Source organism: Pleurodeles waltl, chromosome 3_1 (genome assembly GCF_031143425.1).
Source record: "Pleurodeles waltl isolate 20211129_DDA chromosome 3_1, aPleWal1.hap1.20221129, whole genome shotgun sequence".
Classification (NCBI taxonomy): domain Eukaryota; kingdom Metazoa; phylum Chordata; class Amphibia; order Caudata; family Salamandridae; genus Pleurodeles; species Pleurodeles waltl.
In genome coordinates this window covers 1,939,354,588-1,939,373,731 of record NC_090440.1, presented here as the reverse complement: position 1 = coordinate 1,939,373,731, position 19,144 = coordinate 1,939,354,588, and the positions used below count along the sequence as shown (strand labels likewise).

At 43.4% G+C, this 19,144-nt stretch overlaps 1 protein-coding gene across 1 annotated transcript in view; it reads left to right on the top strand.

The window, feature by feature from the left end:
- SEZ6 (seizure related 6 homolog) overlaps positions 1–19,144 on the top strand; it is an 823,732-nt gene that overhangs the window by 758,017 nt on the left and 46,571 nt on the right. Inside the window, exon 12 of the mRNA XM_069226215.1 lies at positions 14,195–14,386. Coding sequence (XP_069082316.1) covers positions 14,195–14,386 — 192 coding nt within the window. The remainder of the gene's footprint in view (positions 1–14,194; positions 14,387–19,144) is intronic.

Here is a 19,144-nt window from a genome sequence, read left to right as displayed (position 1 = left end):
CAGTTATTTGGTCTTTCCCCTTCACACATGACCCTTCTCTCTCCAAACTTCACCCCATCTGATTTCATCGATCCATGAACCCATACCTTTCAGTTACCAATTGCCATTTTTTCTCTCTCACTCCTATTATTATTGTCTTTGTCTCCCCTCCTTACTTCTCCTCTCTTTCCCTCAGCTAACTTTCTCCAACGAGTAGCTCGTGAGTTACTATTAGCTCTCGAGCTACCCACATGTAGCTCTCCTGTTTGCAGCCCAGCCTACAAAAACTGAAAAGTTTATATTTAAAACAAACATGTAAAATTCTAATAATATTCGTATCTCTGGATGATTTTCACCAACATAAGTAGCTTTTACTACAAAAAAGGTTGGAGACCCCTGGTCTAGATCATTTATGGCACCAGGTGAGCTGACACCCATTAGCTTATCTTGTTTGCATATAGTTGCACTGTCTCCCTTGCATCACTGAAGCTAAACCAGCCATTTGTCCTTCCCTAAATCCCTTAAAATATTCTTTTTAGGTCTTGCTTTGATGTACAGTTGTCTTCAGGACTCATTGTTACCAATTCTTTAAAATATGGAAAGAGGGGTCTTTAACTTCATCCCGAGGACTATTTTTCTCTCACCTCATGTCATTCAGCTCGTGCTCTCTGGTGTATCCCGCTGCATAGCAGTGCACTGGAAACTATAATAGGTCATAAATGTATTGTTTTTAATAAACATCATTACAAAGTTCTGAGGACAGGTCTAGCGACCATGGCAATCAAATTAAATATCAGTTAGTAAGCGAAAAAGTCATTACTCTGGTGGGTTTTAAAAGTCATCATTGGCAGAAGCTAAGTTTATCATTTAATTTAGGTGACTTATGCTTAAACATGACAAACTCAAATCAAGAAGTTGAGATAATTATGAGAGTTTTTTTTAAAACAGTTTGAAAACATTTTGCAGCAATGCAAAGTTCCAAAACGTCGATGCAGTGTTTCAATGCACCTTCACATCTTGTGATTTTGTTTGCAAGAAAAATCTGTTTAATAAAAGGTCATTTCTCAAGCTTGGCCCAAGACAACATCACAAAACATGAAGTATTGATTCATACTTGTAATCACATAGCCCACATCTTGGATTGTGAATGGTTGATTGGAATAGGACTATCTGAAATTCTTTAAGAAGGGAGCACAAAGGGCATTCACAGTACTTTTTGGCGGACTGAGTTAACATTGAGTGTGCAGGGAGTTAATATTGATGATGCAAGGAGTTATAGGATTCCATGATAATGTTTGCCTATCTAGTTTTAACCAGCTCAGTTGTTTGTATAAGCTGTGTGACTTCACAGTACTGTTTGTGATTGAATTGCCGCTTTGAGGGCCAATCTTTTTAGTTTGCTTCTTCAGGCGGCCCCTATTTTAAGACCTCTGTCTTCTATAATTGCTTTAATAAAGTGCTTCAGACTGCCTTGTAGTGCAATGGTATAAGATGGCAGTGTTGCAAGAATTGGGCTTGACATAATAAATCCTGTCTAGAAGGACAAATTCCTGGAGTGACTCTGCTCGTGATGCATTCTTTTGCACATGGAAAAGTTTTATAAAAGTGCTGCACAGTGTCAATTACAAAGCAGTTTCAAAGCGACCCAGACATTTTGGTTACATAAATGAGGATAGGCAGAAGTTTTGCTCTTGTTACCTTTACAAGTACAGTGGTGATCCCCTCTGTAACTTAGCACTGAGTCTGCGCAATCCGAATGCGAGCGTGGCGCCTCGGTGCTTTATGAATGCGAGTTCGTGTCTGGGCCACTGCTTAATTTGAGGAGGTGTTTACCTTTGCTCAGCATGCCACTTAATTCTGAACACCAACCCTGTTTGTCAATTTCTAAAGTGAACACATCAGCAAATTGTTTAACTACTATACATTAAAAATAAACAATACCAGCACGTGCAGACCATTCCTACTCCCTTGGCGGCCCGGAGTGGCCTAACTTGTTGTACTTGTAGGAGTGAGATGTTTAGTAATTGTGTTGGTATTGCAGTTTGGCAGTAGATGGTGCATGCTATGGCAGCCTCTTGAGAAATAATTTCGGCCCTGGCACTTACTGTTTTTGTTTTTTTTACAAATTAAGCACCGGTCTTGGTGCACACTTTTCAGCTATCCATATTTCAAGGTAGATGTAGGCTGTAGCATGCGCTAAAACGGATGAGCCGGAATGCCACGATTTTTGGGGGTTGTTTGCATATTTTCTAGTAATTATTACCTTTGATTCATGTTTTGGGTGTAATTTATTTTCGAGATTGTAAATGTGTAGTTCCTTTAGCGCTCTCTGTAGGCCAATGCAGGTTTGATCAAGAAAGGCGATGTTGTCGGTGTAGTGTAGACTTTGTAGTTGTGATTCTGTATTCTTGGTGGGAATGATTTGCTTTTTCTGTTGTGCTACATCTGCTGTGTAGAAGCTAAAAAGAGAGCGGGGGCAGATACTCACCCCTTTGTGAGGCCTCTGTTAGGTTGATTCACTTTGAGACACCAAGACCATTACCCATTTGATGCTAACCCAAGAATTGGAATAAACTGAAATAAGTCTTCAGTAAGGAGGCACGAATTCCCCAAGCTGACAATTTTGCATAAAACTTGGAATCTACTCTGTGGAAGGTAGCTGTGTAGACAATAAAACAGGCACCTAAAGGACCACTTTTGCGTCTGATTGCTTCATGGGCCAAGAATGATATGTTATCAATTGTGCTGACATTAGGTCCAAAGCCCGTTTCAGAGAAAGGAATACTTTGCTTACTCTCTATACATGTTTCTAATAACTGCAGGAGGATCCTAGTAGGACTATTAACCTTCTTTAAAAGGGGACATGTGATGGGCCCAAGACAAGCTTCTGTAACAGTGGATGACTGAAAGGATGCTTTGTACAAAAGTGTTAACCAGGTCGCCCACTAATCGGCCTTCAACAGAGAACCGGGTTCTCCCTTGGGTCCCAGGGCTCCTCCTTGCTTGCTCTTGTTAGTGCGAGTTTCAGTGTTTTTTGTGTTGATTATGCATATGAGTTTGATGCTCTCTCTAGTGTGGATGACCGTGATTTTTTGTGGGGACTGTCCGGGGTCGTACGTGATGGACATAACATTCTCCGTTGTGTAGTTGGTGTCACAGTAGATTTCGAAAATGTGGTTTTCCAAAACTTCTATTTACTGTCTGAAGGTTATAGCAATCGTTTAGTCTGTTAATATAAATCCAGAACTTACTCTGTGTTTTTTCAGTTTGGAGAGTTTGAGAACTAACCATTGATTTTCAAAATACTTTCTTTTTTTCTTGCAACAGATTTTTCGTATGTTACGCTTTTAGCTGAAGTTGAAGTTGCATGGTGTCAGAAACATTGCCCTTTCTATTGTGTTTGTAGAGTTAAATCGCTCTGCTTTCCCTGATCCTCCAACCTGTGATGAGTGACAAACAAGTACCTGTGCACGAGTCTTCTTGCCATGAGTGGCAGTAAGGGGCAGGACACTGGGGGCTTAATTGTGTCGCTATAATATGTTGAGCCTGATTGTTGCGTTGGAGCCAACAATTCTTGGATGCATTTCACAATGTTTGGAATATAAGTTTCTGGAGTCATAGTTAAAGCAGCATTGTCTTTGAAGATTGTCGTTTCTACCACTGTTTCTTTTAAAAGTTGCATGTTAATGCTACCAAACCCTTCATGTTTTTCAGTCCTCCATTACACAAGTATGTTGGTTAGTTGTTATTATTATTAATCAACTAACATTACACAAGTAGGTCGGTTAGTTATTATTATTATTATTATTATTAAACATACTGGTGTAATGGAGGATTCAACGTATAGCTTTGAAGTGAAGACCGGTATGAGCTAGGGATGTGTGATGTCAGCGTTGCTCTTCAACCTATCATCGTCTGGGTGATGTGACACAGACCAGGCCAGAGGCATCAGATGGACTTATCCTCTACACTGGAGAACCTTCACTATGCGGATGACCTAGCCTAGCTCTCTCATGCACCCCAGCATCTACAGGAAAAGATGTCTTGCCTCAACATCTATGCACAACAGGTGGGCCTGAAAATAAAGACAAGGAAATCACAAGTTATGCCACTCACTATCCCAAACCCTTCACCATTCCAGGTTGATGGAGACGATCTTGTCACGAATGAAGAGTTCCCCTACCTATGCTGTACTGTGAGACATGAACGAAAGGCAGGCAGTGACATCAAGCGCAGACTGGACAAGGCCAAGAATGCCTTCAGGATGCTGAAAGACAGATGGCGGTCATCTCAGTACATCACCAAGCTGAGGCTTTGCCAAAGCTGCATTCTGTCTATTCTTTTGTATGAATCAGAATGGTGCCGGGTGACAAAAAGTGACATCACCAAACTCTCAGCCTTCCACACCAGGAACCTGAAAAGAATCTCGCACATTTTCTTGCCATGAATCATCTCCAAACAGGAACTGCTCACCAGATATAAGCAAGAAAGCATGGGCCCTATCATTATGAGGATAAGATGTCTGAAGAGAATAAGGCTCCGTCATAAGAATAGCTCTCTACTGGACCCTTGCAGGGAAAATGAAAGAGAACAGGCCAAAGAACACCTGAAGATGTACTGTGGAAACAGAAATGAAGACCCAGAACCACAGCTGGGGCCCCATATAGAAACTTCCCTTAGACAGACAGAAGTAGAGGTCCTTTGTTGCAATCCTGCATGCTGGTCAGCAGTGAGGAAGTAAACTGGTTAGTTATCTGTGCTGTCAAATCAAGGACACAAAACTTGTAATGGTGAGTAGTAACACACCCAGTCATTTTGCCACTCCACGGTACAGGAATTCTATGTGCAGTATTACCACATCGGTGTTCCAGTAGGCCTTGTAATGAGGGCCTATAATGTTTAACTAGACAGTACTGTAGTTATATAATATGATAATATATAGTAGATAATATGCTACTATGCAAACATACAAGTATATGAAAATACAGTGCAACCAATCTAACTATGCAACTATACAAAGTAATTAGACATAACTTAACAATGAAACAATATAATCTACAGGATACCCACACCTAGGGCAGGAGATATAGGATGCCCTATAACTCAGAATTGCTTGCATTACATTCTTCTTCAGACCATGCATCGCAGAGGTGGTTATCTGTTAGCAGACATCTGAAGACATGTCATGCCACGGTGTGTTAACGGCACCTGCAGTGGTAGGTGGATGGACATGGTGGCATGTTTAGTTTTGCACTTAAGAGTCTGCTTCTGTTCTTCATGTCCAGAGCCATATCTATCTCTTTCATATTGAAGAGCTTGGTACTAAGTATCACATAGCATAGTTACATACCTCACTATTTAAATAGTCATATGGCAACAACACACAGGATTAACAATACGGTATATAGTTGCATAGTGCTATTTTGTATTTACATGGTCTAGTTCCTACCGCAGTTAATATTATATTATAGATAAATAATATAGGTACACTATGTAGTTACAGTCATTTCATATTGTTACATAGTTGAACTGTTTCCAAGTTACATAACATTGCAACACAAAATGCCCTTCTTCACAACCTAACATTAGTGGTGGTGTGCTTTCCACTATTTCCTAGTGTTAACTTTTCTTTCTTTCATTGAACAATTTACTTGCTAAATCCACATTTGCATATGCATATATTCTAATGTATATAAATAAAGATGCGTGTGTAAGGCACAGATTTTGCACTAGTTGTAGGCTCTCATTACAAGTAGCCCTTTAATGGGCCTGGTAATTCGAGCCTCGGGAGGTACGATTACCAGTGGGACTGGTTTCTTCAGGGATTGAGAAAAATAGGGCTACTGTGCGCTGGTCTCTGTGGGTGGGAAATAAATGGACATTCAGTTTTAACACATCCAGCTCCGCGGCTATTCTGACTTCCTGCCCGGATTTTCACCCGAAGACTTTTTTGGCTGCTCATATGGTTGGAGGAAGCTGTGTGTGTGCCTCTGGTGTTTTCGCATTACTCCTAATCCTGACGACTGTGCCCATTTGATTATGAATAACTCTCAATGACATCTTGAGTGGACCCCTGTTGCACATATCCGAACAATAGTTTAGCTTTAGTGGACGGTGTTATGTTGCAGTGACTTTTCACTTTGTTAACAATTGGCTGATCTTACAGAAACAAGATCAAAATGGGGTCTGAAGGCAGGTCTGTTTATTTCAGCCATAAGCACCAATCAGCAGATGTGCTTGCAGGTGATGAGATGACCAGCAGCAGTGCTTGCAGGAGATGAGATGACCAGCAGATGTGCTTGCAGGTGATGAGATGACGAGCAGATGTACTTGCAGGATGAGATGACCAGCAGCAGTGCTTGAAGGAGATGAGATGGCCAGCAGATGTGCTTGCAGGTGATGAGATGACCAGCAGCTGTTCTTGCAGGAGATGAGATGACCAGCAGAAGTGCTTGCAGGTGATGAGATGACCAGCAGATGTGCTTGAAGGTGTTGAGATGACCAGCAGCTGTTCTTGCAGGATATGAGATGAGCAGCAGAAGTGCTTGCAGGTGATGAGATGACCAGCAGATGTGCTTGAAGGTGTTGAGATGACCATCAGCTGTTCTTGCAGGGGATGAGATGAACAGCAAATGTGCTTGCAGGAGATGAGATGACCAGCAGATGTGCTTGAAGGTGTTGAGATGACCAGCAGCTGTTCTTGCAGGAGATGAGATGACCAGCAGAAGTGCTTGCAGGTGATGAGATGACCAGCAGATGTGCTTGCAGGTGATGAGATGACCAGCAGCTGTTCTTGCAGGATATGAGATGAGCAGCAGAAGTGCTTGCAGGTGATGAGATGACCAGCAGATGTGCTTGAAGGTGTTGAGATGACCATCCGCTGTTCTTGCAGGGGATGAGATGAACAGCAAATGTGCTTGCAGGAGATGAGATGACCAGCAGATGTGCTTGCTTGTGATGAGATGACTAGCGGGCATATACTTAGCACATGATGCTGCCACCGTTTTTACATTTTTTAAAGAAACGCTAGCTTACTCAGCATTCCAACTGAGTGGTTCATTCTACCATTTAAATAAGAGATTTTTCTGTTTTTCTTTCCAAAATTCCAATCCTCTAAATAGAGCTCTTCTTTAGAAAGAAGTCATCTCCCTCCGATGCGGGTGCACACAGGTTGTAAATAAGAAATAATATTCATAAGACAAATAAGGACCTTGCCAAGGTATTGACAAGTTAAATACTATAAGGCGTCTATGTCCACAGCAAATGCCCTCCTAACAGAGGAGTCCTTGCTTACCAAATAGAAAGTGTTTCTGCTAGGTGAACATCTGCTGTAGATAATAACACAATAGCAAACAGCAACACAGCGGTAGCACAATTTGAAATATAAGTTATTGCTATCTCTAAAGGTACTTCTTCAGAAAAATATTGATTACCTGTCTTTCTGGAATTGCACTGCGTTTTGTAGAACAAGAACATGGAAACACTTGCCATTCTCGATTGAAAAATAAATAGTTCAATCCTCAAATGGTCGAGCAGTGAAGTTACAGCCTTTAGAATCCTAACACCTGGGATGCAGTCCCAGCTTCCCAGCTTCAACAGATTGTGTCATCTCTGGCAACTCCATGTACGCCACTGTGCTTCACTTGCTTTCTAGGTGCACTACACACAAAAATGCACTAATATTGAGGCAGCGCCCTCCTCCCAGCTGCATCTGTCTCCGAGTGTGTCTGTCTCCCTCACAATAACCCCCGTGACTCGCAAGCTGCCAAAGCAATAGTCTGGGCCCTCATAAGTTTCACAGTCCAAGACCTCTTCCACCGTGGCAGAGGGTTCCCTTAGGTACATTATGGGAAAATTGGAAACACCTTAAACCTAAAATACAAATATAGTAAAGGTTCACATCACTGTGTGCACGGTATCATCTTTCATTCCATTGCTTTCATTTCATTGATTGTAAGTGTGCGCTGCATTAAACTTTTTAGTTTGACGTAAGAATACCTTTTTAGCACTGTTAATTTCCAGAAGCTCACTTGCATTGATTTCTCCATGGTGCTAGCCAACTGTATATGCTAACCACGTTTCTGTCGGAAGTTTGGGGAAATACGGTGCATTACAATTGGGCATTTCCTTAGGCTCATTACTCTAAAATCAGACTTGTTTTCAACACAATGGCCTCAGCTGCCCTCCATACTCATCCTGCCACCTGCCCAACAGTGCGGGCAGAACACTGCTGGCCCTGTTACAGGTTCACCGAAGGGCCGGCTGGCGGAAACAGCTTTTCCGCCGGCCGGCCCTCCGGTGAACAGGGCCTTCACATTCCGGCCGGCTTGTAATCGAGCCAGCGGCAGTGTGGCGGAGCGGCGGGTGCAGCAGCACCCATCGCGCATTCCACTGTCCGTAATTTGGGCAGTGGAATGCGCGACAGGCCTGTGCGTGGGGGCCCCTGCACTGCCCATGCCAAGGGCAGTGCAGGGGCCCCCCTACAACCCTCTTCTGCCAGCCTTTCCATGGCGGTATAACCGGCGGTATAACCGCCATGGAAAGGCTGACAGTATGGGGACTCGTAATCCCTGGGGCAGCGCTGCCCTGGCGGATCACCACCCCCGGGACTGCCAGGCTGCCGGCTGGCGGCAGCCTGGCGGTGTCAGAGGTGGTTGTAATATGGCAGTCCCACTGCCAGCCCATTGGCGATGGACCGCCACTGCGAGTCTGGTGGACAGTAGACGGCTAGACTCGTAATGAGAGCCAATGTGTTTAAATTTATTTCCTTTCTCAGAGTCTCAAGGCCCAAGCCATATTTTAGCACACTGTGAGTTCACATGAAATGCTCCTATAGTTAATGATTTTTATTTACTTTTTAAACATGTACTACTACACTATTAAAACTCTTATATTACTGTTGTGTATTGCACAGGCTCAATAGGTATATTTGTCATACGTTATTATTAATACATTCATATGTCATAGACATTCAACTGTAAACATTTTGTCACACCTTAATTTTCACAAAAACATTCCTGTGTACTTGACAGGCTGCAGCAGCAATTTAGAGACTGTCTGCAGGTCACTACTTTATGAATGGAAGAATGCTCCCTCCGCCTTAACACCTCAGACAAGTTTTGTTTTTTTGGTAATCCCTCCCCTAGGGTCTAAGCCTGTGCCCTTCTGAGCTAAGACCTACACCTTCCTCAAAAACCTCTCCGCACAACCTGCGCATCCGTTTTGATCCAGTTCTTCCTTTCGATCCCCACATTCCCAAGTTGACTTCCAGACTGCTTTATGCCTCTCAAATGGAGGGGAATGTTTAGCCATTCCTACCTTCTCAGTTTCATAAAAATGTAATCCAGCCCCTCATTTAGGCCAGAATGGTTTGCTGCAATTCTCTCCTTCCTGCTGTTCCTCAAACTTTGCTGGTGTCGCTTGCAGGGTGTTTATAAGTGTGCATCACATTGATCCTTGGTATTAACAAGCACTTCACAATATCCCACAACCTTGTGGCCCACCAATGGCTGTTGTAAGGAAACTGTATCAACAAGCGCTCCATAATAACCTATCACCTTCTTGCCCTATGTTGGTGGCCTGTAAGGAAACTCTGTATCTACAAGCGCTCCATGCTATCCCACCTCTTTTTGATCCTGCTTTGGCCATCTCTAAAGAAACACCGTATCAACAAGCGGTGTGTGATATCCCAGTGCCTTCTGGCCTACCGCTGGCTCCCTGAAAGGAAACGCTGTATCAACAGGTGCTCCACCATATCCCATCACCTTGTGGCCTGCCATTGGCTGCCTGGAAGAAAATGCTGTCTCACCAAGCAGTCCTCGGTATCCCACCTCCTTGCCCTACTTTGGCAGCCTGTAAGTAAATGCTGTATCAAAAAGCTTTCTGCGATATCCCATCACCTTGTGGCCTACCATGGGTTGCATGTAAGAAAACTCTGTATCAACAATTCACTCCAAGGCCAATTAATATCCTTGAGATATTGGAGACTAATGGACCCCTCATTATATACTGCAGGGGTGCCCCATAATTTTGCGTTACACCACCGACCTATAGGTTCCACAGAGATCTCTACTGTAAACGCATTAGCCACATCACTACCTGTGAACTGTAGGTTACAGGCAGCATTTTGGAGCTGACACATTAATCCTCAGTGCTATTTTTTGATAACTGAAATCTGTTAACAACAAATTTCTCAGATCTTTGCAACAAGTGTATTAACCACCTCAGCTATATTTCCAGTATTATAGGAAGGGACTTGCTGGATGCACATGGATATTTGCTGCATGTGGATTAAAATTCTAAGCCCCCTTAAAACGTGGTCAGCTTACTGTCACATTTCTCCATGTTATCAAACATGCCTATGTACTGGCAGACCGACCCTGCTCCCCCTAAGAATAATCTTTCCTGACCGAGGGCTGTCACAAGAGGCGATCGGTGGTGCCATTGTGCCACAGGCTCTGTGTTTCTGCAGGCTCCATGCTGCCCCTTAAAACATCGATTTGTGATTTTAAAAAGCAAGCTTAGAATTGTATTGTTATTATCTGTTAATGGTGAGGTAACTAACACAGAAATGCTGCTAGATGGAGCCAAATGCAGTTAAAAAAACTATGTCTACCGGTTCTCGTTCCCTGGTGACATTTATTTCTACTTTGAGTCAGATGCCACCTGGCATTAATGGAAGAATTGGGACCTCGCGTGAGTTTTTTAACTGAGCCCCTCAGTAACTGCTGACCAGCCTGCCCCGATCACCTCATTTTGCAACCTCAGTATGTGCATTTCCGAAGCACTTTTCTTGAAAGTTCAACTCTGTCCGGGTGCCGCCAATAATTATATGAACATGCATCCCCGAAGAACGCGTTTAGGAAGGGTGGAATTATGTCCTTGACGAAAAGAGAAAAGCGGGGAGACATTGAGAGGAGACAAGAGACTTGATGTGTGTGAGATGACGGAAGAAGGATGAAACACCGAGGGAGAGAAACACAAGTGTGTGATATGAATGTGAAGGGGGCAGAGTTAAAAGGAAAGAAATGCCTGGAGTGTGATGGGAAGGGGAGAGAGGGAGGCAGACAAAACACAATGCTAATTGGAGTGTGCAGAGAAGTAAATTGTACCTTTCTAAAAAAGAAACATGACGAGTCAACGCCAGGGATGGAGGTTAAGCACGCTTTAGGAGGAAGAATGTCGACGGGGGTGAAATGAAACTGAGGGAATGAATGAGTTAAACAGCGGGTGTTAGTTCTTTTAATTTAGCTGCATTCCTTCTATTCTGGAGTTGTTTCTTTCTTGGAACAAGAGTTCCCTCTGCTGGTGGTCGCATGTTGGCACATGTTCTGAGCTCAATAGGGGATGTTTGTTTTTCAGTCGTGTAAAAAGCCTCTGCCATCGACAAGGTGCAATAAGGTGAAGGCTATCGTGTGTTCTGTGATGGTGTGGGAGCCGTTGTGGGAGAAAAATGTCAACTCAAATTTAGACACCCCAGAATTTACCCCAATCGATTCGCGCAGAGTATACTGGATCTGAAACGGTGTTGAAACTCAATTTGATGAAGCAATGTGTTCTTCCTCCTCACATCAACAGAGTAATACAATTCACTAAGTAATGGACTGCACTCAGTAAATGAGTTCTAGATCAATGAAAAGTTAAGAGGTTTTTACAAGAATTCAAAATGAGCAATACAGAGTAAATGCTATGAATACTCTAATGCAAAGTTATACAGAATATGCAAAGTCAGAAAATATTCTACTCTAAACGAGCAACAACATTAGTGAATAAACAAGAATCATCTTTAGAAGAATAGGAAAATCTTCTGGCTTACCCCCAAGACTAAGGGTTTTTATACATTATCCTTGCAGAGAACATTTGATTTTCTGCTTGTTCTTCAAAGTGTGGTCAATAACATAATTTCTTCAGCCAGTCAGAACAGAAGAAAAATAAGTGTATTACTGTGATACCTAAGCACTACCCTATTTTCTTGAATAATTATTCAATACCTTTCATGCTAATGCCATCCGTAGATGTTTGAACAAATTTGAAACATATAACAATAAGACTTTCTTTGAATGAATTTGTTCAGTAATGAAGCAGAAAACATAGCTACATGTAGCAATATTACACAGTGAGCAGGATAACAATGCAGTGTAAACAAACTACTGTGACTTAATCCTGACTATGTACTGTTGAGCCTGTGGGGAGAGGATGTGCGCAGAGTGGGGGGCGTTTGAGTTACAGAGCGGATTTCTATTTTGTTCAAGATTACATTTTAAAAAGAAATGCGGCCTAGCTAAACACATTAATAAACACAATTCTATAAATCTTACTAAGTTTGTTTCAAATGCAATATTATTAATGCAGTCTATGTATGTAGAATTGAATGCAAATTTACATAATACACATTGTTAATCATGCACAAAATTATAAATTCACAACTTTCTCTTACACTGTGAGTAGAGGAAACTCTACTTTTTGCCAGTGTTAAGGGGCAGTGTGGGCAGAAGCGGCTCCTCCACTAAGGCAGAAGAGCGTCACCCCACTGCTTTGAGCAGAAAAATAAAATGATAATAACAGACCGTTATTATATTATCATTTCATTTTTAGCTGAGGCAGCAGGATAAGGCAGGGTGGGGCTGGGCTGAAGGGGGGAGTGGTTTGTGCACCCTAAGTGCGCATGTGTCATGGCCAGCCAAACATACATGCCCACTTTGCATTTCTCCTCCTGGCTGTTTTTCACACCCAGGATGAGAAAGTGCACAGGGTGCCACTCCATCTGTGAGTACCGAAGCAGGGTGCTCACATCAATCACTCGTGATTGGCTGAGGAGAGTCTGGAAGCCTGTGTGCTTCCGGACGACGAGGAGGATGGAGAAGACAAACACGTCTACGACCTTAACAGGTAAGTGGTTTAAAAAAAATATATATATATATTTTTTAATTTGTTTTTTCCATCCCCGCCCCCGCCACCCCCGATCAGTGGCAGCCACCACTGAGTGTGGGAGAAACTTCATTCCAGCGGTTGTCACTGTTAAAATGCTGTAAAATGTACGGTGAAGGTGCTGTTAAATGTCAGTGGAAGGAGGCAGGGCTGATGCCCTCTGCTGGGTGTTGGGTGCTGGGTGTTGGGTTTTGGGTGGTTGTAGACAGCCTGTGGTCTGAGTGTGTGGTGGAACTATTGTGTGTCAGTCATTTAAGACCTCATGGACACAGGAGTTCCTTGGGGCCAGGGGAAGTTTGAAGGGGAATGTGTCATGTGCACTTAGCTCAAAGCAGTGTGAAAGCGCCCCCTCATGCTTCAGTGAGAAGAAAGAAAGTAATGTTAGTGTGTCAGTTTAATGTTACTGGGGTCAGATGTGTTTGGCTGAGACCGTTCATTGTGCTTCGCGAGTCAGCGGTGTGCACAGGTCTGCCCAGTTTCCGTTGGATGTCAGCACAGAGGACACGTCTGCTCATGTTCGCTGAGGATAGGACTGCCGACTGTGCATTGGAAGGAAGCAGTGTGCAGGCAGGATAGGCCAGCTGTCACTGGTCGGGAACAGTGAGGACAGGTCACCCAGCCATTGGCTGGTATTTGTAAGCATATGTCGGGCATCGTTCATTGGATGGAAGCATTCAGGCCGTTTCAAATCACTGTTCTTTGGCTGGAAGCACTGAGGACAACTCTCTTCGGTGCCCATTGTCCGGGAGCAGTGTGAGGTGGCGAGAGCTTTCCCCAGTGTTCACTAGGTAGGAGTAGTGAATAGAGAGTACAGGCTGGCCCAGTGCTCATTGGTTGGTAAAAGTCAGGACAGATTGACCAATGGTCCTTGTCTGCGAACAGTAAGAACAGGTTGGGTCACTAGTCATTGGCTGTAAGCTCTGACAATAAGGCTGTACAGTGATCATGGCTGGAAGCACTGTGGCTGTTAACTGTTAGGAAACATTTGCACAGAGTCCATTGGCTGTGAACACACAGGTCTGCACACCATTCATTGGTTAGTAGCAGTGTGCAGTGGGAACAGTTAGGCCCCATATCCATTGGCTGGGAGGAGTCATGGCAAGTCTGCACAGTGTTCTTTGACTGGCTCCACACATGCCTGTCCAGTTTCCATTGGCTAGTTTCAATGTGTTAGCTTTAGCTGATGACTACCTATAAGAAGTGCACAGGGCACCCTGCTGTGAAATCAAGGGCTATCCTGATATGCAGTTTCATCAATCTTCGCTTTCATTTTCAATTGTCATTGCAGTGACCACATGTCCAGATCCTGGTGATGTCGACCACAGCCGGAGAGTGATCTCTAATTCCAAGTTTCCTGTGGGGTCCACCGTACGCTTCCTGTGTGACAAGGGGTATATTCTGACTGGGACAAGCACCTTGACATGCTACAATCGGCAAGCGGGGAAGCCAAAGTGGAGCGACCGAATTCCAAAATGCATCCGTAAGTGATTGCCTGACATTTGACATTAGGTCAGATATTCCAAAGGTAGAGAGAGTGCTTGGTGTATTACCATAACATGTGTATTCGTAAAGCGCACATATGCCCAGAGGGATATTTTAGCAATGAAGAAACAAAAGTTTTATTGTTACCCAACTTGTTGGTACTCATTTTCAGGGGAGGCTCCTCCACGGTGGCGGAGGGGTGTTGCACCCCTAGCTGATTCAGCAGATGAAAAATAAAACGATAGCTTGCTGGGCGTTTCAACCACTTATATTTTAGTACACACATACATCTTCCTGTGTAATGCCACCTATCATAGAAAACAATAATACCTCAGCACAAGTCTATGCTACATGAAAGTAGGTAAAATTTGAAATTGCCTACATTTGAAACTAGAGAGACCTTTTAGTTCCAAACAGCATTAAATTGTGGTGCAGTTTTACCTTTGGAAGCACAAACGATATTCGATGTACTTGGAACTGTGCTTTATGCAAGTTGCTGGGGCTACAAATATTCTACTAGAGAATTATATTGATCTGAAACTAAACGTACCTTACTCTGTAGCTTGGAATTATATTACTTCTATGTCTCTCGTCCCAGTCATTATAATTTGAGGGGATTTCACCTCCAAATAGAAAAAAACACAAGAAAAGTCTTAGTAAACCCTGCCACCCTCCTGGGTGCTCGGTGCTATATAATGGTAGACTTATCCAGAATCCTCATGTTTGTTCTTTCTGCGTGTTCTGGACGAGAAAATAGGACAAAGAGGACTTGGGGGGGGGGTCCACCTGCTGTGCTTGGTGATCTCTCCACTCCTTCGCCGAAGGAAGAATCTGCAGGGACTTACCACGCTGGGCAGTGGGGCTGGTCCTAGTCTCTGCTTCCCCTTGAGGGGAGTTTGAAATCCCAAGGAGCAGGCAAATGGACGTCACTTGAAAGACTGCAGACTTCGATGTTAGGAACATTCCTAGAGATTCTTTGTCTCGGATGGGACCCCAGGAGCACTGTCAAGAGATTTGTGCATACGAGTGGAGCAGTGTCGGCTCTGCACATGCATCTGTGTTTGTTTCACAGAAGGAGGAGGAGAGCCTTCTGGCAGGTTAAAAAGCCAGACCAGACCAAAGGTGAGTGTTCTGATGGCCGTTTCCTGTTTTTGCATTTCTTTATTCAAGTCTAGCTCTTGCTGGTTTTGTGTTGCTTTGCTGCTTGGGACACAGTGGTGAAGATCTCAGCCTCTTATTGTGAAGCTTAAAGATTCTGACCTTGAAGTCTTCGGGAGCCTCTAAAGGAGACATGGACAAGGCCTTCGTTAAGAGGAGGCATAGTTCTCCTTCTAGGCCCTATCATCATCTAATTCGCTGGGGATTCTTCTCCCTCTCCTAAAAGGCATAGTACATGGGGAGAAAAAGATGAGGCAGGAAGAATCCGCAGAATTGCTCTTGAGACTGTGAAGGCATTCAAGGGCACTCCTAAGAAGGCGTATGACAAGAAAACAAGTGGGGAGAGATATTTCATCTGACAGGGATGATCTCTGTTCTCACCCCAGACCGTAAGGGCAAATATATCTCCAAGGAGTTGCTACAAGAGATTCTGCCCCATGTTATGGAGAACATGTTCTTTTTATTCTCAAATAGAAAGACCTTCCTCCTTCTTCCTATGTTATGTCTGATTCAGAAACCACCTAGCCCAGGCTTGCATATACACCAGCATGTGCTGGAAGTGAAAAAGCAGGAATGAAAAGACCCAGATAGGATTTTCCTGTCGGATTTATGCCAAAGCTTTTATCCTCTGGAGGAGATAGATTTGATAATCCCAAAGAACATTCATGTGAATTCAGTAGTAGACAGCCTGGTTGGAAGAAAGTCAAATTCAGAAGAAAATGTTTTAAATATTCCCCGAATAGGAAGATGGACTCCTTTCTAAAGATAGTCTACTCTGGCTCTCATTTTGGCTAAAGAGCAGGCATCTATGGTGCTTACACAGTGCAGTCTTTAATTTACGATTTCAAGGCTTTCTTCCAGTGTATCCTTGATGGAACTGACTGTTTTCAGCTGATGAAACATCAGATAGAGTTCTTATTGGATATTTCTTTTGATCTGGTCCGAGGCTCCGCTTTAGGCAGTGGTGCCTCAATTGCATTTCGATTCAACTTATACTTGAAGGATTGGAACACTAAGTCAGCGCAGAGATCCACAGCCAAAAGGATGCCGTTTGAAGGATCCATGCTGTTCGGAGCAGAATTGGAGGATAAACTCCATAAGTTGTTCAAAAAGAGGAAGCATTTTCTTTGTTCAAGACGTACACCACAAAGCCTTCTAGATCTTTGAAGTGGAAGCCTTTCTGTCAGCTTTCTCAATGACAATCACTCGCTGAATCAGTGAGAATTCAAGGCAAGACTTTTTCATCCTCGTTTCATTCATTTCAGAGACAGAAACAGGATTCAGGATCCACGCCTTAGAATTCCCGACTGTGCTGATTCCAGCCCTCCTTTACCGCTTGAGGACAGATAAAGATGTTCCTGATTGATACATCCACATCCTATTGATTCCTCACCTTTTGAATACTCCTAAAGCGCAAGCATTTGACAGAAATCTTTTCTTTCTAGCTCTCCACGTCGACGAGGACGTCATAATGGAACGGCTCCGCATGTGACTCCGTCTGATGTCATCGGAGCCATAAGAAGTCATGCAGCGTGCTGATGTCAGCAATGTTCCCTCTAATTATTTCCCTCAGTGAGCAAATGCAATATTTGCGAGCGCAATTTTCTGAGAGCCGAGCTCAACCGCGGCACAATAAAAATCACGGGGTGAGTGGGAGTTCTAGTGAAGCAGTAATATCCTCTGATAACAATTCAGGTAACAAAAAGCTATTTCCACATATCTTCAAATAAAACAAGTATGTTAATAAATAAACATGCTAATTTGAGCATGCACTTAATCCTTCAGTTACACAATTCAGAATGCCTCCAGGTAGTATACCAGTGGATTCTTGCTTTTGGTGTGTAGAGAAAGTGGTTCCGTAAGGTGTGCTACACATTATAATCATGTGTTCTCTCATCAGTATCTCTATTACATTATTCTTCACATTGTCTCACATAAGTGTTCCTAGTGCAGCATTAGTGTAATAGGTGTATTGTCAGATCAGTTATTGGTAACTGTGACTGACCGCAAAAGGCTGATATTGACTGCCCAACAGAAGGACTCTGGCTAAAGTGAACAGACTGTGGTCTCAATGTACTGCAGATTGGCTCTTCCCTCTATGTGCAGATACCTCCAAATTGTAGGCTCAGCCACTTGTGCTCTTGTTTGATGAGCCATCTTCTCACACGCCCCTGTGGGCAGCCATTTCCAAGCTAGGGACTTTTTGAGTCATGTGGTGCATGTGTAACGTTTGGCGTCTCTAGGGCAGGACTGGAAACCAAAATAAAAAACAACCTTCAGCCCAGCTCCGCGTAGCATGGGACAATGATTAAAAAGGGCCATAGGAACCTTCATGGTTGGGTGAAAGCAGCACATCCAGCTGTAAAAGCAGACTTCTAGGCTGCAGTCCATAGTGAACATGCCACAGTGGCAGAATGTGCAGTCCGGCCATGGGTATGGCATGCGAAGGAACAAACCGGTTGGTGCTGCTGTTATTGGGAGCTGTCTGTACTCCCAAGCTAAGATATGCTCTTTCAATCAGTCAATCCCTCAAACACACACTTGTACTTATTCTACGTCACTCTTTCAAGCTTTCGGACTTTCCACTAACACTTCTTTACACTCCCTCACTTAATTACTGCTCCAGTCACTCTTTCACTCAGACACGCTGTTAGGCACCTTCCCTCACAAAAACTCTTAAGAATGAACGTGTTGATGTAGTCTGGTCAGGGAGTGCCAAGTACAGGTGGACATGTGCCATTGCATCACAGTTACAAAGCACAGTAAATTCCTAATCTGTCCTCTAGACCAGTCAGATATAGCTGTCAGGTGGTAGAGTAGGATGTGATTGGTTTACAAGTTTGTTTGGTCAAAATCCATGAGGTCAAAAACATGAACAAGTAATATTAATCTTGTGTTATCACACTTGCACGGCACAATAAATCGCCAAAGTGCATTGGGGAATAATTACAAATTAACAGGGCAGAAACATGGATGCAAAAGGTCAGTACTGATAGACAAATCATGTCAGTCTACCTTCTAACAGGAAGTCTGCAGTTAGTGTGCAGCCCCCAGTTCCTACTGTGTTTATCCAGAGGCGTTCTGAAGTCAACTTGACTCTGATGAAATAGCAGCTCAGTAGCAAATGTAGGCAATCCAGCACAGTAATAAGAAGTGTCAAGCCAGAGCTGAGCAAGGGGCCTGAATTGGCCAGGAGAGCCGAAGGAGGTGCTCCTGCCTTAGTAGGGCTAAGAACCAAGGTCTGGTCTTTTCAAAAGACTAATCACAGTCACAAAAACAAACCTCAGGGTGCACTCAGCCTTTCATCCTTCTGAGGCTAATACAGTGGGGACCACTGAGTTTGGTAACAATACAAATCTGTTATTCAGTGCAATGTGCACCACGGAGTGAACATGCACTCTTCAATTATAAATGTTATGTTAGGACCAGACCCAATGAAATATTCACGCATGTAAAAAATGCAAAACGTCACATAAAAATAAGTTAATTTCTGTGATATTACTGTTTCAATTATTCGTTAGGTTGTATCACCACACATGTATTAAAAATAATAGTTTAGCATGCATTTCCCATCCCCAGCCAAGGATGATTCAATTGG